General features: G+C 43.3%; 1 protein-coding gene across 3 annotated transcripts in view; it reads right to left on the reverse strand.

Moving 5' to 3' along the window:
- The window catches only part of LOC141107998 (zinc finger protein 414-like), a 35,637-nt gene that overhangs the window by 12,470 nt on the left and 634 nt on the right, over nucleotides 1-22,533 (reverse strand). The window contains exons 2-5 of one of the 3 annotated variants that reach the window (XM_073599154.1): nucleotides 19,854-20,001; nucleotides 13,486-13,633; nucleotides 11,483-11,588; nucleotides 7,554-8,041 (exon numbers count right to left, since the gene is read on the reverse strand). In XM_073599154.1, the coding sequence (XP_073455255.1) occupies nucleotides 7,554-8,041; nucleotides 11,483-11,588; nucleotides 13,486-13,633; nucleotides 19,854-19,955 (844 nt within the window). In that variant the 5' untranslated portion in view covers nucleotides 19,956-20,001. Of the gene's footprint in view, nucleotides 1-7,553; nucleotides 8,042-11,482; nucleotides 11,589-13,485; nucleotides 13,634-18,348; nucleotides 18,486-19,853; nucleotides 20,002-22,533 lie in introns of those variants that run through there. The other 2 variants (XM_073599146.1, XM_073599163.1) reach the window with 2 other exon arrangements.

Below are 22,533 nucleotides of genomic sequence, written 5' to 3' on the forward strand. Positions count from 1 at the left end.
CACCCTCTTCTGGGCTGTATGTATAATCAGACCCAAGTACTCTAATCTTCTTACTGGTTTTAAAGAAGATTTCTCTAGGTTGAGGACCCAACCTAGGTATTCCAGGTAGTTGACTGTGGTGACCATGCTTTCCTCCAGGCGGGCTACCGACCGGTCTATCAAGAGCAGGTTGTCTAGGTATGCTATTATCGTTATACCTCGAGTCCTTAATCTGGCCAGAGGAAGGGCCAGAAGTTTTGTAAACACCTGATGTGCAGTAGCTAGACCAAAAGGCAAGGCTACAAACTGAAAATGAAGTTTTTCTACTTCGAAACGCAGATATTTCTGGTGAGCAGGGAAAATAGGTACATGCAGGTATACATCTTTGATGCCGATTGATGCCAGAAGTTCTCCTCCTTGTAGGAGCAAATGTTCAGGAACCGGTTTAGATCTTTCAGATCTAGAATGGGCCTGACATTTCCAATTGGTTTTGGCACCATGAAAAGGTTTGAACAAACCTCCAACCCCTGCTCTTCCATGGGGACCATCATGATCACTTTTTGTGACAAAAGTCGGTCTTATGCTAGAAAGAGACTTCTTTTTCTCTGGATCTTAGGGGACATTTGACCTGAGGAAACAAGGAGACGGGAATTCTGGGAACTCTAGTTTGTAACCTAGAGCTATAGTGGAGACCATCAGTCTGTCTCGAATTTCTTCCTGCCAGACCCTCGAGAACTGCAGAAGTCTTCCCCCCACTCGAACGAGCAGGGGCGCCCCTTCATAAAGAGGCTTTAGCGTTTTGTCTTGTGGGTTTATTCCCCCAGGACTTCTTTTGTCCCTGGGGTTGACCCCGAGGTTTACCTCTAGAACCTGATGGTGGAGGCTGATGCCCCTGGCACTGGAGAAAGAGCCCATTTAATGAGGGACGTTTACTCCTTTTCTTAACTGGCAAAAGGGTACTTTTCCCCATTTGATATTTTTTGGATATATTTGTCAAAATCATCCCCAAACAGCTTTTCACCACGGAAAGGAAAACCAGCCAGGAGCTTTTTGCATGGCAATTTGGCTGACCAACTTTTCAACCCTATTATAAGATTCTACGCATATGCATCAACGCAAGCGTAAGGCGGGAGGTTTGAAGAATAGAATCTCTGATTGCATCAATTGCAAAACACAAAGCTGCTGGCAGCTCAGCTAACTCCTGGGCCTGCTGTTCAGGGAAAACCTTGAACACCTTTTTCAAATGGTCTCTCAAGGATTGACATATCCCAAATTGCCGCCACTGCAGGTTGAGCCACTGAACCTGCCAAGGAAAAAAATATCTTTTAACAGGAATTCCAATCTCTTATCAGTTGGATCCGTAAGCATTTGCGCATTGTCAACCGGACAAGTCAAACTTTTATTCACAGAGGATATAGCAGCATCAATTGCTGGTATACTCCACATCTTAGTGCATTTTTCCTCCATAGGATAAAGTGTTAAAAACTTTTTAGGAAGGAAAAAAAAATGCGTATCTGGGTGATCCCACTCAGAATATATAAGCTTTCCCAGCAATGAATGTACAGGAAAGGCACGCAAGGCTTGAGGAGGCTTTAGTGAACCCAAACAAGAAGTGGGCTCTTCAACCGACTCAGTTAAGGGTAGCTTAAATGTGGAGCGGACCATTTCAGTAAGAGAATGCACCTTCTCAGCATGTGAAGCTGAAGAAGGTCCTTCCCCACTTGATCCCTCAGAAGAGGAGTCAGTCTCTCCATGGTACCCCGAGGGGGATTAATTTTCCCCCTCCCACTGTTCCTCTGTTTGAGTATCCTGGGTGGTAGAAGGGGACCTAATGCGCTTTCTTCCACTCTGTGAAGATGCAATTAAAGTCGCTAACCTTTCCTCTAATCCACTGATAGTTGAGGAAAAAACCTCCTCAGTTACATAAACAGGGGCTGAAGTGTCGGAAGCAATTGCAGCCCCTGATGACCCTGATGGCTCCCTCTGACCAGCCTCCATAGATTTTTCAGGGGGGGGGGGGGGTGGTGTTGCAGAGGGGAGGTCCTTAAAGTGACCCTTTTGTTCCCTTATTTTTTTGCGGTATTTGTACCATTCCCTCTGGTTATGGTGCTGAGCACAAACGCAGAGGTACAGCCAAGAAAATGCACCTACTGCTGAGCAAATAGTCCAACAACTGCCGCTGCTATTAATGCTCAGCCTGATGCAAAGTAAATGTGTCCTGGGAATGCCTGTGTCAACCAACACTCACATGCGACCCGTCTGCTCTGTGTCCCTCCTTTAGCTGTATGCACCTGAAAAAAAAAAAAAAAAAAAAAAAAAAAAAAAAAGGTGCACTTTATAGCTACACAGCCCGCGTTGAGGGCGCTGAAGCAAACCAACGCTACTAAGCCCTGCCCCCTTTCCTACGTCCACCCACCGCACCCCTCTTCCTCATCTTTTTCAAAGATATAGCTTTACCACGCGAGCAGGCTCCAACCCGCCTGATCGTATATGGAGGAGGGCTGGGGTGGAGGAGAGCCGCCGGATGGAGGACTGCCGTAATGGTGGCGGCAGCGGCGTGGCACACCGCCGACAGAGCTACGCTCCCCCTGCCTCCTGGGGTGAAGCTGTCCAGGTGGGGGAACATTCCCAAAAGGAAAAAAAACCCCTTCCCTTGCGTTTTACCTGGAGCTTGGGCTGGAGGAAGCATGCAGCTTGACACAGACGAGACTGACAAGCATGGAATCAGGTACGTGCTCTTGACAGCCCCCGGTGGTGACTATAGGCATGAAGGAGAAATACCCACAAGAATTAGAAAAAATCCTTAGGAATCTCCCTTACCTTATCCAGCTGCAGAGTTCTGTGGTAACAGACCCAATCTTCACCTCTCACAGAGGGCTCCGTTAAAACAAAACCTTTAGGGACTGGGGCCCCCTTTTTATCGGGGGATCCACAGCCCTGGGCCTGTAAAAAGCACCCCGCCAGGAATATGGCTGAGAAAAAAACAAATACCGGATCCCAGGGTCCAGCTCTCTAAAATGAGAAGCGTTACAGGTAAAACCTCGTTTCTTCTGACACGAGGCCCGGGTACCATTCAATTCGGTCTGGAAAAGACAGTTTGAATGGATCCGGTTGCATGGCTTACCCCAGTAAGGAATATTCCAGTGGAGCTCAGCACATCTTTATTCGTGACCAACACCTAAGACACTGTCAAAAAAACTGAGGTACTCAAAGTAAGGGGAGGGGTTATATGGGGAATTGAACTTCCTGTCTAGGGTGTGCCAGTGTCCATCACCTGAAGGTGCCATATAACCCATACAGAAAAAAAGGACATCAATTTTATTTGGGTACACGCCCGTGCAATTGTCAAAGTAACGCAGTGCCGTTTGCAAAAAATGGCCTGGTCATTAAGGGGGTAAATCCTTCTGGGGCTGAAGTGATCAGTACAGTATTTGTCCAATAATACAATACATTACATCACTTCTGAATTCTGTTGTATGAGAATGTTTGTACTTTAGTAACACACTCGTAAAAATTCATTTGTCGTTTATATTTCTTATCCTTTTCTGTGCTGTAACCTGAAGCCCAAAGTGCAGTACACAATTTGTTTTTCGTTTTAAAGCGGAATTAAACCCTCCTCTCCTTTACAGCCAAAGAAGCTGGCATCTTAGCCTCTGCTTGATCGTCAACATTGTACTACACATGTGATCAGCTAGGGCATTAGCCACTTGAGGGCTTAAAAGTTAATTTGAGAGCGATCATACACACACAAATAACTGACTGTTATCTTTCACGTCATGCCTTGAATGTAACTGGTTTGGGAGACATTAAATCGGTGGGTTTATGTCCACTTTAATGCAGAAATAACCCCTCAATTTAATGGTTTCTGAAAATTGTAATGCCCCTTTCACATGAAGGGTCTGTTTCAGGTCCACCTGTCAATTTTTTTAGGGGGATCCATGCTCCTCGTCTAGGTGGACCAGATCAGGGGGCAATCAGGTCTAAATGGACAACGAAGTCTGTTTACTCTCAGCCACCCATAGAGCAGAGCGGGCGCTGTTCGTGTCCGCTCAGCATAGGATGGTTCATTCGCCTACTATGCTCTTACGCTGATCCCCTGCTGATCTCAATGGAGTCTGCCCCGTATAAAAGGGGCCCTAAATTTAAGGCATGTCATGAATGATAACTGTCACAACTGCTTGTGTTCTCCACCAAACAGCCAAGCCATCAAACGGCTGGTGTCTTAAAGTGGAACTTCACCCAAACTGCCACTTTTTTTTGGGGTGGGGGGGTTCTGAACAGGTACCCACTCTCCCACTTCTGGCTGGATCGCCCCAGCGATCTGAGTGGAAGTTCAGCCCCCCTTTCTTCCTCTGCAGCCTTCTGAGACACATCGCAGGTCCCCCAAAGTGCAGCGCGACTCGCACATGCACAGTGGAAAGCTGGCATTGAAGCCGCAAGGCTTCACAGACAGTTTCTCTTAGTTATGCCGGTGCCTGGACCCAAAGCCCACTGAAGAATTGGCTCAGGTGAGGACAGCGCTGGATTCCTGGACAGGCAAGTGTCCTTTGATTAAAAGTCAGCAGCTACACTATACAAGCTGCTGTGTAATGGAGAAGTAAAATCGCGCTATTTTGAAAACTAAAAAAGCTGGAGCAGCTACATAAAATTGTGACTAAAATTTGTAAACATAGGGTGGGTAAAAATGTAGCGCTATCAAAGCTGTGTAAAACAGCTATGTGTACAAAAAATGAAAGACATGTGAGTGTACATATATAAAATATGGGACTACAAACAAGCAAATCCTATGAAAGGGATGAATCACAGGTGAATCAATAAAAAAGTGATGAGTGAATCACAAAATGCAACATGATAGTGATAATGGCAAAGAGTCCATCAGATGGTAACCATCAACATGTAAACAGTCAAAAATAAAAAGCATTGGCAGCAAATATCCCCAAAAGAAATGATGATGAGGACCAAGAGTCTATTGAATTGAGGACATCTTCATAGGAGCAGTCAGGGACATCAAGAGTAATGTTGACAGCATGTATCATAAAAAGGAAATGAATGGGTACTCTTACCAGAACGAATGGATCTGGTTGTCAGCGACACCAGATCAATCAAGCATGGATAGAGACAGCTCTAGGTATCCTGGATTGGTCAGCAGGGAAACTGGAGCAGGCTTCAATATCTTCAGAAAACACAATCCAACCAGTATGATCACCGCTGCTAGATCGACCCTGTTAACTACTTTTTCCAGGAGTCTTCCAGGACAGCTTATAGAGAGAGATAGGCTCCTCCCTCCAAACCAACATGGCAGCAGCAAGCCATGTGCTCACATCTGTAGGCCAAAAGATGTGAGCACATGGATCGCTGCTGCCATGTTGGTTTGGAGGGAGGAGCCTCTCTCTCTCTATAAGCTGTCCTGGAAGACTCCTGGAAAAAGTAGTTAACAGGGTCGATCTAGCAGCGGTGAACATACTGGTTGGATTCTGTTTTCTTTAGATATCGAAGCCTGCTCCAGTTTCCCTGCTGACCATTCCAGGATACCTAGAGCTGTCTCTATCCATACTTGATTGATCTGGTGTCGCTGACAACCAGATCCATTCGTTCCGGTAAGAGTACCCATTCATTTCCTTTTTATGATACATGCTGTCAACATTACTCTTCATGTCCCTGACTGCTCCTATGAAGATGTCCTCAATTCAATAGACTGTTGGTCCTCATCATCATTTCTTTTGGGGATATTTGCTGCCAATGCTTTTATTGTACAAGCTGCTGACTTTACATTTTTTGGGGGGAGACTGGAGTTCCTCTTTAACTGATCACATGTGTAACACTATGCCAAAAAAAAAAAAAAAAAGGGGCTAAGAGGGTAGCTTCCTTGTCTGTAAAAGAGGAGGGTTTAGTTTTTCTTTAATTTGTGTAGCTTTAGGTTGGGTTCACAAATGTGTGGTGCAGTAATGCACACAAATTATCACATGTTGCATAAAGGCAGCTCATTTATTTGAGTGGGCTGCCTAACAACAGGTGCTATACTTTGAAACACAGCGCACAACAATGAACATCTGCTGGCAAGGTGTGTTGAGGTGCTACTAAAGTACACGGAAACCTATTTTCAAATAATCAAATGTCTGATGTAATAATGGATCACATGTGTAGCAAAATGGCAACTGCAGATCAAACAGAGACTAAGATGGCAGCTTCCTTGGCTGTAAAGGACAGGGGGGTTTAGTTCCACCTTAACCATTAGTGCATGTAACAAATAGAACACAAACCCAAATTACAATATAAATAATGAAAAATTGGGCGCAAAACCATAATATACTGTATATAACATCACCCACACCTGTGTGAGTGTGATATTTATAACAACACATATACCATGAAAATCGTGCCAAACCAGTCCAACATACATACAGAGATTATATATTATATATATATATATATATATATATATATATATATATATATATATATATATATATATATATATATATATATATATAGAGAGAGAGAGAGAGAGAGAGAGAGAGAGAGAGAGAGAGAGAGAGAGAGAGAGAGAGAGAGAGAGAGAGAGAGAGAGAGAGAGAGAGAGAGAGAGAGAGAGAGAGAGAGAGAGAGAGAGAGAGAGAGAGAGAGAGAGAGAGAGAGAGAGAGAGAGAGAGAGAGAGAGAGAGATATAATCTCTATATAAAAATTTATATATTGGTGTAATTCTTCTGTGTATACTGTATCTCCAACACCGTGCCTTCCTAAAGTGCAGTGTGCTTATTTCTTTTAAAACAGTGCTTCACCCGAAGTGACACATGAATCTGCTCACCAGATATCTCTGGCCGCAAAGTGACCACCAGGCATGTAGTATAGGGGAAACTTCCTCAGTTAAAACAGGGTCCTCCAAGCCAACTGCAACTCCAATCGATCGTTTTCAATATCGATCAAACTTCATTCAATAGATGATGAATGGTAATCCTCAAAATATTACACCTTAAAAGTGCAAATCCAACGCTCCTTATCCTTATATCTGTAAAGATTGGCTTCCCCATGAACAAGCCACAGAGAGGCAACATAGTGTAATACTGTCTTTTATTTAAAAAAGCACTTACATGCCTTACTTACACAGTACAACGGATAGCAGCTCAGCTGGGGCATGAGGCAGGGGCCGGTCCGTCACTCGGATTGTGAAGCAGGAAGCGCGGCGCGCGTCTCAGCTGGAAATGGAAGTGAGAGCTCCTGTATCTAGCGTCTCAAGCCTTGTTTTCAATGCATTTCGTGCTCATGCGCACGTCATCAGGAAAATGGACACCAATATATAATTTTATTCATATTTATATATATGTTGGACTGGTTTGGCACTATTTTCATGGTATATGTGTTGTTATAAATATTACACTCACACTGGTGTGGGTGATGTTATATAGATTATGGTTTTGCGCCCAATTTTTCATTATTTATGCATTATTAGTTTTTCACTAATTTTTTGGTGCGGCATCACAATATTGTTTGTATAAAATTATTTTTTGGCACCTTTTCTCATTTTATATTTTCACCAAATTACAATATATTGCACCCATTCTAACCCACTAGCTGACCTTGGTTCTTTTTCCACATGGCGTTGGAGACAGGCAGTCCTTGATTCCCAAGGAATGGCCTAAGTTTCTGTGGGACTGCTCCCTGAGGTAAAGAATATGCCGATTGGTGGAGGTAGTTTAGATAGGATCCAGTAACAGATGACCGCTGTGGACCTGGGAGCCGACTTGTAAACAACGAAGGGCTAAGGGCAGGAAAAGAGTTAGAAGTCTCAGAAGCCAGTTTGCTGACTGAAGGCAGTTGACCACCAGGGACGGAGGAAAGTGAAACTGTTGCAATGGATTTTGTTGGATCCTCAGCCACTGGGAGGGGGGTGTCTTTCTTGGCGCACTGGATAACACTTGTCTGGCGGCTCACTGAAGCTGGCTTAATATCAGTGGGTGGAGGCATGGTTGTTGTGCTGTCGGAGCGTGAAAGGTTGTCAGAACACACATGAAGGTGCTTAAACAGTGAGCGGTGTGTACGAAATGGCTGCATACAGTTCTCACACCTATAGAAGGAAAATGCATGAAACTGTTAAAATAGGGTTTGGTTTCCAACCTTTATATGATATAATCATACCTGAACTGCGTGCTGCATACAGTCCTCAAACATTAACCTGGGGATTTCAATAAAGCATTACACTTTCTGGTGCTGCATTTCTTTAAAACTACTAGTACCTAATTCAGGCAAGCATTTCCACCAGTTGCAGCATCATTGCTGACATGTGCGACAGTTTCCGTTAATTTAATCTACTACCACTTTAAGAACCTGTTGCTATGGTAGCGACAGATTTTTAAAGTTACCGCCAGTTAGGAGTTTAGGAATCTGGCAGTAATTAAGACCCAGGTCTGAGCTGGTGTACAGAGGTAGGTGCATTTCTCTGCTGGGAATCTGTCATGAATTTTTGCCGCCCGTACAGGGCTCTATACCCAATCCCATTCAGCTGTCAACCAGGAGATTCCCTGGCTGAAAGCTCAATGTAAACAAAGTGGTTTGGGATACTGGCGATGCCATTACCAAAATATGGCAATGCCCATATTTGGAAAATGTAAAGCTAGGTACACACGGGCTGAAAATTGTCCACAAATGGTCGGTTCAGCAGTTACCGGCTGACTTTTAGCCAGTGTGAACAACTCCTCGTCCGTCGAAGCTGGTCTCATGACCAGAATCTGTCGAACGAGCATGCTGGAAAACCGGCAACTGATCGGCATCCGATCAGCGCTTGCAGCCAATAGCCTCCTCAGCTTTTTTCCTTCAGCCCACTGGGTTGAACAGAAAAAAAATTAAAAAAAACCCTGTGTATGCATCAGGTTTAACCAGCCCCGGAAGGTTTTAGGAGCCACAATTTTGAAAAAAAAAAAAAAAAGAAAAAAAAAAAAAAAAAAACACAACACGATTTACTTTTTGCTATAACAAATATCCCCAAAAATGTTTTTAAAAAACAAAATTTCTTCATGAGTTTAGGCCAATATATATTCTTGTACATATTTTTGGAAAATAAACCCGAAAAAACGCAATAAGCGTATATTGATTGGTTTGCACAAAAGTTATAGCATCTACAAACTATGGGAAAGATTTATGGCATTTTTATTAATTATTTTGTTAACTAGTAATGGCGGTGATCTGTGATTCTTAGCGGTATTGCGACAGACAGATCGGACACTTGACACATTTTTGGGACCATTGACATTTATACAGCGATGAGTGCTATAAAAAAGCACTGATTACTGTGTAAATAACACTAGGGGGAGATCATGGGGTTAAATGTGTGTTCCCTCGGTGTGTTGTAACTGTATGGGAATAGGACTGGAGTAGGAGAGGAAACATTTCGCTTTTCCTACTTACTAGGAACAAACGACATGTCTCCTCTCCTCTGACAGCACAGGGATTTGTGTGTTCACACATACACACACACACAAATCCCCATGCTGGCACTCGTCCATCAGGCCCCCGCCATGCAGCGGGCGCGTCCTTCTGGTGGCATGTGCCCTCTGGCGGCTCTTAAAGGAACCCTATATATGTGCAGGGTTTCGTGCAGCGGTGCCATTGTACCGCAGTATATGTTTGCAAGCAGGTCGAGAACTGGTTAAAGCGGAACTATACTGCATCTGAGCACCACAAACCAAAAACGCTATTTAATTCATTTTTAATATTCAAAGCCATCTCCCCCATCCATCTCTCCATGCTTTATTTTGCTGAGAAATCACTTTGAAAAAGACCCCCTAGCATTTCTGGCTGTGGCCATCTTGAACAAGGGTAGTAGCATTTACTTCCTGGAATCAATCTACCTTTAGCTTAGGCATGCAGACAGGAGTGTGTGCTTAGCTAAGAAAACCCCACCTCCACTCCTGAATACTCCTGGGATGTATGACATCATTTCAAGAAATGTAAAAGGAAAGTATATCACATTGTTTTAAACTTTTCTATCTATTTACTAATGCTAGCGGCATTAGGATTAAAAAAAAACACTTCAGTGTTGTATGGGAGAGTGAAGTTCCTCTAATGCCGCGTACACACAAGCGGACTTTTCGATGGACTAGGTCCGGCGGACCGGACTCCGTCGGACAATTCGACCGTGTGTGGGCTCCAGCGGACTTTTTTTTCCCAAAAGTCCGACGGTCCTAGAAATAAAACATGTTTCAAATTTTTCCGACGGACTGGAGTCCGGTCGAAAGGTCCGCTCGTCTGTATGCTACTGCAACGGACAAAAACTGACGCTAGGGTAGCTATTGGCTATGAACTTCCTTATTTTAGTCCAGTCGTACGTCATCACGTACAAATCCGTTGGACTTTGGTTGATCGTGTGTAATCACGTCCGTTCATTCGAAAGTCCGTCGAAAAGTCCGCCGGACCTAGTCCATCGAAAAGTCCGCCCGTGTATATGCGGCATTACTCTGGGTGGGTGAACTGAGAGACAATTTCCCCCAGTAGGTCATACTTTTAATAGACAATGGACGGCAATTGGTGGATTAAAAAAAATCGCTATGGTATTAAATAGCAACTATGGATCCACCCACTGCAGCATGCGGTCAATTAACAGCGAGGTGGACCTGATGGATTCTGGCTCTGTTAAACACATAAACACACTACAAAATTCCTTCAGTGTGATGGGCAAACTGGACAGGGAGGAGGAAGTGCACTGAGGAAGCGCTGTCCAGTACGGACGCTCCAAACTCAGTACCAGGCTCTGACAGATTCATGCACTGATCTTGTATAATAAGCAATTAGATAAAGAGAATTGAAGCATGATATAAATTAGTGCTTCCATCATCTTCTACTTTCCACAATTGAGAAGAACAATCTAAAACCACCACTGACTTTGTTTAAAGCCCAACTCAGGGAAACTTGGAAATTCTCCCCTGAAGTGTGGCTGCGCCTACAGTGCAAGGTTTAACTGCTCGTTTTAGGTTTAAGGGAGAGTAAACGCACTTTTCTTACTCGATCCTGCGCTACCCTGGTAAACGGGATCCCCCATGTTCCAACGATGGACTGTCCCTCTGCATCATTACATTCAGAGCAGGGCTATAGACTACTGCATTCGTTTTGATGACATCAGGACTATAGACCACTGGCACATGGGGGAGGAGACTCTGTGGGCACCAGTCTAGCAATGTGAAGGATTGGGCTTCTTTTCCCTAGACCTAAACATGCAATTAATCCTTGCAGTGTGGGCGCAGCCCTACTGCAAGTGAGAATTTTCCAGAGTTGGGCTTTAAAGTACATGACTGAAAACATTATCGTGTGTTACAATAGCATCTACATTTCAATTATTTAATTGAGTACAACCCACTAAAAGGGGGTGCAGAATATGACATCCTTCTGTAAATATTTGAACCACTAATTTTCATACGGCTATAGTTCCACTAAGGTCTAAAAAAAGTGCAAGTGTCCTCATTATTAGATTTCAACAATGGTCTCCAATCTCAACAATTCAGTTCAACAGACTTACTTAAAATAGCGATTTGGCTTGTAATGGACCTTTAGATGGGTCATAAGGTCTTGCATACTGTCCAGTGTTTCACCACAGTCATTCATTGAGCATATGAACTTTTTATCTGCAAATGAAAATATGGTCAGAAATAAACACGCCGTTATAGTCCTTTTACTTAGATATCAGTAATGTAAATTAGGTATACAGGTCAAGTAAAGTGTAATGTTACTGGGGTGATAAGCCCCACTAGGTATTCAGTCAAAAGGGAGTTTGTACACTTCTGTTTTTTTTGTTCTTTTTGAGTGCAAAACAAATATAAAATATACCTGTAATTGTTATATGGCCACAACAAGGACCGCAAGAACTGATGTGAATTATTCAATGTATTCCATAAAGCACTGTGTAAAAGATAAATACATGACCTCCAAAAGGTATACTACACCTTATCTATCCCCAAATGCAACTGCTGCTTAGCAAATCATTTAAGACTTCTGCATACACGTTACGGTTTTAGATGTTCTATTAGAAGAAAATGCTAGCTTAGTGATTAGCACTAATGCCTGTCAGCACTGGGGTCCATGGTTTGACTTCCTATCAGAACACTATCTGCATGCCCCCCCTGTTCTTGTGGTAGATTGATTGGCTCCTTTCTTAATTGTCCCTAGTATGTGTATATATGCATATAAGGCTGAGAGCTTAGATTGTAAGCTCCTTGAGGACAGGGACTGATATCAATGTACAATGTTGTAAAGTGCTATGTAAAATTGTTAGCGTTATATAAATATCTTTAATGAAAAAAAAAAAAAAAAAATCAATAATAAGAATGTTTGCCTGATAAGTGGTATACAGGAGTTCAATTATTTTCTCAGTACATTTGTGTGACAGACTGTCATTGCAGACTTCCTTCTGAAATGCTAGTTACCTGGCTGTCTGTGGCTTTTATATTTTTGAAGCCTGTGAATTTAAAACACCTGATTAGTAGATTTCAACTTAGATGATTTATAAAGTACTGAATACAAAGAATCACTGCAACAACCAAGCAATTAGCATTTCCAGAAGACATTAGTAATGTTAGTCTACAAATTTCACTCCGCATAGATTTCCTTTAAGGGCCGATTCACATCTATGCATTGTGGCAAAGCATGCTAGCACACAACATAATACAGGTGCCTTAAATGCACCAAAACTCCCCATCTAGGTGTAAATGGGCCCTCAAACTAGTCAAACCAAAACTCTGAAATTTTATATATACTCGTTGAACACAAGTACAACATTTGTGGACATTTTCAAAACTTAAAAAAAAAAAAAAAAAAAAAAAAAAAAAAACCACACACAGATCTTTTAGCAAAGATTGCATTAGAAAAGTACAATTGGGCAAAACATTTTTTTTAAAGCTTAAAGTGATTGCAAAGGATCATTTTTTTCCCCCAAAAAATAACAAATATATGTTACTTACCTGCTCTGTGCAATGGTTTTGCACAGAGCAGCTCTGAGTATCCTTTTCTCAGGTCCACCGCCAGCGCTTCTGGCTCCCTCCTTCTACTGTGTGCCCCCATGGCAAGCTTGCTATGCTCCACCTTCATGATCTCCACCTTGTCCAATCAGAGAGTACCTTGCATTCATTAAGAAAAATGCAAGCCATTCTGTGAATGGTGCCTAAGCTGAGAGCGTGACACCCTAGAAGCTAGTGGAGAGTACAGTAATAGTGGTGCCTACTACAGTGATTTCCAGCTACCACACGGATCCCATACTTACATTGGTCCTAACTGGATCAAGGTAGCCATGTAAAATATCCATACCTAAACTTCAGCTTTAAAAACATAAAAAGGTATCAAACTGTAAAAGAACATTTTAAAAGACCAGCTGCAGATATTTATGGACAGAACCAGCACTGTTGTGATTATAGCAAGTTAAATGACAAGTATCACTGTCATTTATATTGCTTCAGTTCACAAAATAGTCTCTATAGCGAAGAAAGGATATACAACCAGATAGAAAAACATTTCTAGTAGACTTCTTACCTTGCATAGACTCAGTGGGTTTATAGTGGACAGACACGTGGGTAATAAGATCTTGCATGGTGAGAAACGATCGATTACAACCATATGTAGTACATCGATGACCCCTTTCTGTCCAGGATATAGGAGACAGCATAGAAATTATAAGGCTCTACTTAAAAAAGATAAGTAATAAGACCTGGTATACATTTTACAAGCAGCTCTGCATTTACAAACAGTGCTTTTTAAAAAGATCCAGTCAGAAGTTTATACAAGATATATACAGTGCTCAGCATAAATGAGTACACCCCAACAGATTTGTCAGAAAACATGTACTTTCCTTTCAGAACCAACATTTTCTATGGGACACTATACTACAACATGAGTATAGCCACGATTAAGGCCTGACGACTGAAACGTGTTGGCTTTCTTTTTGACTGCTGTTCACATGCAATAATAAAATGATGTTTTAGCTGACTTTCATAGCAACAGCCTGCCTCATTTTTTACATGGGCTATATGGAGGTTTACAGAGACTTCATAGGCTGAGTGCTGTGTTCTTGAGGCTCACCAGGCATTGCACAGGATGTAGTAGCTCGGATGCACCTGTTCCTATACTACAAAATACTCCCACAAATGTGGGCCATTGACTGCAACAAAGATTTGTTAATTTGCGCAAACAAAAAAGTATTTTTCCTAACAAATTCATTCAAGCCCATGTTGCAAAACTGAATACACCCCAATGAAAGTCTTAGGCCCCTTTCACACCAGCGAGAAAACTGACAGGCGGACTGGACCACCCATTGTTCTCTATGGGGCGGCAGATGTCAGCGGACATGTGTCCACTGACACCCGCCAGGCATCCGATCCACTAAAAATAGACGTGTAACGATATGTTCGCCATCCATCCAGCGGATTGGATGACAAATCGGATAGAAACAGACATGCAGTCCATTTCCATCTGACCGCCTCATAGAGGATTGTGTCCAAGCAGGCAGATTCCACTTGGACGGATCTGCTCCATCTGAAAGGGGCCTTAGGAGCAAAGCTTAAGCCCCTGTTCTCAGTGAACACGGGTTTGAAATCATGCGAGTTTTGCTGAACTTGCACAATTTCAAACCTGCATTTCAGTATGAGTTCTGGGGAGGTGTGGGTTCATGCACAGATGTCTATTAAAATCGCCCCCGAAGTCACCAAAAGTAACGGCGCCGCACGCATTGGGACAGTTCCGGTGCCAGCAATAGGCTGCAATTTGGCATGTCAAATCATACTAATGTAAATGGGGTATTAGACAACAAAATCCTAATGAACAAGGATTCAACTACAGGCAAGTGTAATTATTCATTAAACTGTTGTCCAGGAGACAGGCGATTATAAAAGGGCATTCCCCCTTCCCATTTCATGCTGTCAGCAATGGCACCACATGGAAGAGAAATGTCACAAGGCCTGTGAAAAAAAATAATTTATTTACACAAGAAAGCTGAAGGCTACAATAAGATCAGCAAAGCTTTACTTATCAGTCTGTATACTGTAGCAAAAGTGATACAAAAATGTAACAAAGATGGAACTGCAACCATCTCACAGAGACGTCCACGGAAGTTAACACCACGACAGGAGCGTCTTCTGATAAGAAGGGTTGAAGAGAATCGCCATGCAAATTCACTGCAGTTAGCTAAAGTAGAAAGCCAAACTGGGGTGATTGTTTCCAGTGACACAATATGGAGTACACTGCAGAGGAATGGCATACATGGCTGTCATCCACAAAGGAAGCCTCTCCTAAAGCCTATGCACAAAAAAAGCCTGCCTACAATTTGCCAGGGCCAATGCTGAAAACGGACAATACTACTGGGACTCTGTACTCTGGAGTAATGAGACCAAGATAAATGTTTTTGGAACTGATGGCTTCAAAACTGTATGGCGTTGCAAAGGTGAGGTGTACAAAGAAAAATGCATGGTGCCTACAGTGAAACATGGTGGTGGCAGTGTCCTTCTGTGGGACTGCATGAGTGCTGCTGGTGTCGGGGAGCTGCATTTCATTGATGGTATCATGAATTCACAGATGTACTACTCTACATTGAAAGAGAAGTTGCTACCATCACTCCGTTAGTCGTCGTGCACTTTTCCAACATGACAATGATCCAAAACACACATCTAAGGCCGCTGTTGCATTTCTGAAGAACATGGTGAAAGTGAACACCTATGGGAAATTCTGAAGAGACAAGTTGAGCATCACTCTCCATCCAGCATCCAGGCTTGAAAAGAGGTCGTTCTTGAAGATTGAAAAAACATAGATGTTGAAATATAACGCCAACTTGTTCATTCCATGCCTAGAAGACTCGGTGCTGTCCCTACAAATCATGGAGGTCATACAAAATACTAGATGTAGCAGTTTTTGTTGTGGGGTGTATTCATTTTTGCATCAACTAATTTGAGTAAAACTGAAAATTTAGCAATCTAAGTTATATTATTAACGTTAATTTCATGTAGTGAGCTAAACAAATGTTCTATATAACTCAGTTTTGTAAAAATGTTGGAAATTGTTCTTGTGTTCATTAGGATATTGATTCAAATCTTATTTTTTAAAAAGGGGTGTACTCATTTATGCCTTATTTTAATGTGCAATCCAAAGTACCAAAGGCAAAAACAAAACAAAAGTATTGATTCGAAATGAACAGCATCTTTGTGTTTCCACTGTTGGAACAAGTGAATAACTGTCATCACCTCCTCCCATATCCGCCTCCAGGACTTCTCCCGAGCCTCGCCTATCCTCTGGAATTCCCTACCCCAATCTGTCAGACTGTCTCAAAATTTATCCACTTTTAGGCGATCCCTGAAAACTTTCCTCTTCAGAGAAGCCTATCCTGCCTCCATCTAACAACTGCACTATTTTCTCCATTAGATCATCCCCCACAGCTATTACCCTTTTGTATAACTTGACCCTCCCTCCTAGATTGTAAGCTCTAATGAGCAGGGCCCTCTGATTCCTACTGTATTGAATTGTATTGTAATTGTGCTGTCTGCCCTAATGTTGTAAAGCGCTGCGTAAACTGTCGGTGCTATATAAATCCTGTATAATAACAACTGGCCTGAACTACTAAACACATAAACAGAAGCAGGATTTGGGTTACTGTTGCCTAAAATCACCTGTGCAAGAAGTATGCTTTATGCAATGCAAATCAGATAAGACCAAGCAGCTATTTTATCACATATTACTACTACTAATACAGGTGGTCCTTGGGTTACAAACATCTGACTTACAAACGGAGGACGACAACAGGAAGTGCGAGGAAATCTACACATAGGAAGGGAAATTCACTCTTGTAAGAGTTATGGTGGGAAAACGGTGTCTCTTCTGATGCTTTAATCGCCAATCCTTGTTTCCACAACAACCCAAAATTTTCTAAATCCAATTGTCATAGGGACAGAATGTGAGGTGAAATCTTCTGAACAGGGGCACAGACAGCAAAACAAACACTAACCACTTCCCGCCCTATAGCGGATCGACGTCCGGGAAGTGGTTCTGTTATCCTGACTGGACGTCATATGACGTCCAGCAGGATAACATGCCGCCGCGCATCGCGGCGATCGGTGGAGCGGTGTGTCAGCCTGACACACCACTACACCGATCTTGGTAAAGAGCCTCCGGCGGATGCTCTTTTCCACGTGATCAGCCGTGTCCAATCATGGCTGATCACGCTGTCAATGGGAAGAGCCGTTGATCGGCTCTTCCTCACTCGCGTCTGACAGACGCGAGTAGAGGAGAGCCGATCGGCGGCTCTCCTGGCAGGGGGGGGTGTCTACGCTGATTGTTTATCAGCGCAGCCCCCCCTCAGATCACCACACTGGACCACCAGGGAAGGGGCAACATGTGGATGGCCAGGTATGTACCCCATGGCCATCCACATGTGCCCAATCTGTGCCAATCAGTGCCCACAAATGGGCACTGATTGGCACCATGTCCAAGATCTGCCCAGCAATGCCCCCAATGTTTTATCAGTGCCACCTGTCAGTGCCCATCGGTGCCACCTGTCAGTGCCACCCATAAGTACCCATCAGTGCCACCCATATGTACCAATCAATGCCGCCTAAGAGTGCCCATCAGTGCCGCCTACAAGTGCCCGTCAGTGCCGCATACCAGTGCCCGTCAGTGCCGCCTCATCGGTGCCCATCAGTGCCGCCTCATCGGTGCCCATCAGTGCCGCCTCATCGGTGCCCATCAGTGCCGCCTCATTGGTGCCCATCAGTGCCGCCTCATTGGTGCCCATCAGTGCCGCCGTATCATTGCCCATCATTGAAGGAGAAAACGTACTTATTTACAAAAAATTTTAACAGAAACAAAGAAAAACTTGTTTTTTTTCGAAAATTTTCGGTCTTTATTTGTTTCGCAAAAAATAAAAAACGCAGAGGTGATCAAATACCACCAAAAGAAAGCTCTATTTGTGGGAACAAAATGATAAAAAATGTGTTTGGGTACAGTGATGAATGACCGCGCAATTGTCATTCAAATTGCGACAGCGCTGAAAGCTGAAAATTGGCCTGGGCGGGAAGGTGTCTAAGTGCCTGGTATTGAAGTGGTTAAAGGGGTGTTAACCCTTACCTATGCTACAAAAAAAAAAAAATATTTTTTTTGGGCTGGAGTTAAAAATGTACCTGTTCTGACTTACAAACAAATTCAGCTTAAGAACAAACCTACAGACCCCATATTGTTTGTAACCCGGGGACTGCCTGTACTACCCTGTTTGCCCGAAAATAAGACCTAGCGTGAGTTTCTGGGATGGCTGCAATATAAGCCCTAGTTAAAGTCCTTGTAAAATCATGTAATCAGTTCTGTAAAAAGATTATATAATGTGCAGGGTGTCTTCTTGTGTAACTTCATTGTGGAAAATACCTAATTTATAGCGCCGCTCGTGACCCGACAGAGCTGTTCTCTTCTCCTCCCGGCTGACATCAGCAGCCCCTCCCTCTGCAGTGCTCGGTGCAGGCTGACATCAGCGGGGATCTTGGCCTCTCCCTCTGCAGTATTCGGAGCGAGGAAGAAGAGGTCCGGTGGGTCACGGGGGCACCCAGCGGCGCTGTAAATAAGGTATTTTCCACAATGAAGTGACAAACGAGACACACTGCACATTATATAATCTTTTTACAAGGTCTTTAAGTAAGGATTATTTTTGGAATTACAGAATTTCACAATGCTGACTCCTATAGCTGACAGGAGAAGGAACATTTTTGTACATACCCTAAATAAATAAGACATCCCCTGAAAATAAGCCCCAGTGTGATTTTTGTAGCCAAAATTAATATAAGAGCCGATCTTATTTTCAGGGAAACACGGTAGTATTATTAATTAATAATTAGTAAAAGTTTTTTTTTTTTACAAAAAAAAAACTAATTTGGATTGGTTTCTATGTAGAAGTGAGCCTGATTTTGCACTCTCAAGTAAATAAACCCCCATGAGACAGCACAGGATCCACACCACATTTTATAAACACAACAATACAGGCCACGGTGTGGAGCAATACTCAAATGTTCACCAGATATCGGTATCTACTGTCAGTTTTAAAGCGTACCTAATCCCCAAAAAACATCAATGTAACCACTTCAATACCAGGGACTTTCACCATATTCCTGCCCAGGCCAATTTTCAGCTTTCAGCGCTGTCGCACTTTGAATGACAATTGCGAGGTCATGCAATACTAGGGCCAGTTTAGGCAGGAGCCAATCAACTTACCATCATGTCATGCAACAATAATAAAAATTTCATTTGAGTGCACCCAAATGAAATTTTTATAATTGTTTTGAGACAAATAGAGGTTTCTTTTGGTGGCATTTAATCACCATTGGGTTTTTATTTTTTGCTAAACGAACAAAAAAAGCCTGAAAATTTTGAAATAAAAATGTTTTTTTCGTAGTTTCTGTGTTCTTATTTTGCAAGTAAGTAATTTTTCTTCTTCACTATAGTGTGTGTGCTGATGAGGCTGCACTAATGGGCTGCCCTGATCATCAGTGTTAACAATCTGCTGACAGGTTTGCCGGTTAATGGCTCTCCTTTCTTTACAGACACAGCGTGGGAGGAAAGGATTGGCGATAACCATTAAGTCTGTTTACAGCTGATCACATGGTAAAAGGCCGTTGTAACTGGCTTTTTACCACAATCTGTGATCCGAAGGATACATTGGTCACAGAGCGTGCTGGATGCAGGCCCCAGCCCCGTCGTGCAGCTCTACTGTGTATCTATGTTTGTGCACATCCAGGCACATAGTAAGTTTGGTGTGCATACAGTTTGCTTATTCAGGCAGGATCAATGCATAATTATCTGTGCCTATATTTCAGTACGTCAGGCCCATTATGAACACAGAGCTGTAAAAAGACATAATGGATTCAATTCCCCACACATACTTGAGCCTTGGAGATTCCGCCTTCTGCCTCCTTCTCTTGGTCTCTTGGATTCCATTTTGACTCCTCTAACAGCCTTCGATGTAGAGGGACCAGCGTCTTCATTTTTTCCTTTACTTTGTTGGTCTGCTGGGGTATCTTCTGATTTATCCTTAAACCAAAAGTAAAGCAATCCATAGTAAATATGTATAAAAATATTAAAAAAAAAAAAAAAACATATCTGGTTACATGTGAAAAATAGATTACAGCTATTATTAGTGGTGCACCGAAATTTTGTCTGCCAAAAATTATCGTCCGAAAATTGTGTTTTCGGCATCTGGGCGAACGAAAAAGTGTCGATAATAAAGCCGAAAAGGGGGCGGTCTGCTCCAGGTGCCACACTAGTCCTCCTGGTGCGCCCCTGTCACAGTCAACCCCTTCTTCCTCCCCCTCTCATTGCGAGTCTCCTCCTCCTGTCGCAACAAGCTCCCGCTGTGTCACGGAGCTGGATTGAATCGCCGGATGGCGTTGAAACAACGTCCTGCCTCCTAGACCAGCTTTTGTGATAGACGGCACACTGATCCAATGCCGGCCTAGGAGGTGGGACATTGTTACAGCGCTGCCCGGCGATCCTTTTTTCCCCACAAATTGAGCTTTCTTTTGGTGGTATTTGATCGCCTCTGTGGTTTTTATTTTTTGCGCTATAAGCAAAAAAAGAGCGACAATTTTGAAAAAAAACACACAATATTTTGTACTTTTTGCTATAATAAATATCTCCATTTTTTTTTTTTTAAATTACATTTTTTTCTCAGTTTAGGCCGATATGTATTCTTCTACATATTTTTGGTAAAAAAAAAATAGCAAGAAGCGTATATTGATTGGTTTGCGCAAAAGTTATAGCGTCTACAAAATAGGGGATAGATTTATAGTATTTTTATGATTATTTTTTTTTACTAGTAATGGCAGCAATCTTATCAAGACTGCGACATTATGGCGGACACATTTTTGGGACCATTGGCATTAATACTGCGATCAGTGCTAAAAAAAAAAAAAAAAAAAAAAAAAATGCATTGATTACTGTAAAAAATTACATTGATTACTGTAAAAATGTCACTGGCAGTGAAGGGGTTAACTGTGTTCCCTGGGAGGTGATTCTAACTGAAGGGGGAGGGGACTGACTAGAGGAAGTGACGGATCGCAATTCCTAGCTAATAGGAACATACGATCTGTCACTCCTCTCAGGACAGAACAGGGATTTGTGTGTTTACACACACACTTCCATGTTCTGTCCCTCGTGCTCCCGATCGCTCCTGGCCGGCGGTCATCGCGACCATCGGGACCCCCACTGTGCAGCGCACGTGCCTGCTATCCCCGCCCTGCGAGCCGACGTATAAGGATGAGCTCCGCCGTGTTTGTACAGCACACGTGCTGAGCCCGCCAGGAAGTCAGCACTGCGCTGATCACAGGCAGTGAGACATTTCCCGATCTCTGCAGCCGCGCATCGGGACAATGTCTCACTGCTTGTGATTAGCGCAGCGCAGTGCCGACTTCCTGTCGGGCTCTGCACGTGGGCTGTGCAAACATGCCAGAGCTCATCCTTACCGACGTATAGCTACGAAGGCTCATGCAGTGGAGCCAACCTGCGGCGGCTAGTTGGGAAGCGGTTGTAAACCCTCGTGTTTATTCACCTTAATGCATTTATGCATTAAGGTGAATAAACACCTGGCAGTGACCGGCCCCCCCAGTCCCCCTGTTTTACTTACCTGAGCCCCATATTTCTGTTGGTGGAGACGCGCTCTCCCTCTCTCCACGCGGTCCCGGCTCTTGATTGGATAGATTGATAGCAGCGCAGCCATTGGCTCCCGCTGCTGTCAATCAAATCCAGTGACGCAAGCGTCGGGGGTGGGGCCAAGTCCGGCATTCGTGTCTATGGACTCCTGAAAATAATGTTGCCTGGCTTTTTCTGGCTAGTAGACAGTGATGGGATCTCACGCTAGGGGGGGGGGTGGGACTCCGAAGGGACGGCATGGCTCCGACAGGATGTCTCACACACGGAGGGGCTCTGACGGGATGTCTCGTGCAAGGAAGGGGGGCGACTTTGACGGGACAGCTCATGCAAGGGGGAGGGGGGGGTTGTTAAGCAGACGCCGATGGGATCTCTCTCGCAAGGGGTGGAAAAAAATCAGACCCTGATGGGATCCCTCTCGCAAGGGGTGGAAAAAAATCAGACCCTGATGGGATCTCTCACACAAGGAATCTTTTCCTCCCACCTTCTGTAAAAGATCCGGCGGGGTCTTTTACAGAAGTTGGGAGGGGGCTCTGATGAGATCTCTCGTGGAAATGGAGGGCTCTGATGGGATCACTCATGTAAATAGGGGGCTCTGATGGGATCACATTTATTTGGAGCTTTTGCTTTATTTAATTTTTTCCTGTTTTTTTCTGGAGTTTTTGCTTTATTTCATTTTTTTCTGTTCTAAATCATATGCAGATTGAAAAAAAAGCCCACATAGAAACTATTCATTTCAATGTGATTCCTTTTTTCCATTATCCCCTCCTTTATAAAAGGATGATTTTCAGCCCATATATCACATCTGTAAAATCTAGGATGTGGGACCCGTGGTGGAATTCTCGGAGACCCCTGCACTAGATAGCTGATGGAAAAAGACACTGTACAATCAGATTGTCAGACCTACAACATCAATGT

Source organism: Aquarana catesbeiana, linkage group LG01 (genome assembly GCF_042186555.1).
Source record: "Aquarana catesbeiana isolate 2022-GZ linkage group LG01, ASM4218655v1, whole genome shotgun sequence".
Classification (NCBI taxonomy): Eukaryota; Metazoa; Chordata; class Amphibia; order Anura; family Ranidae; genus Aquarana; species Aquarana catesbeiana.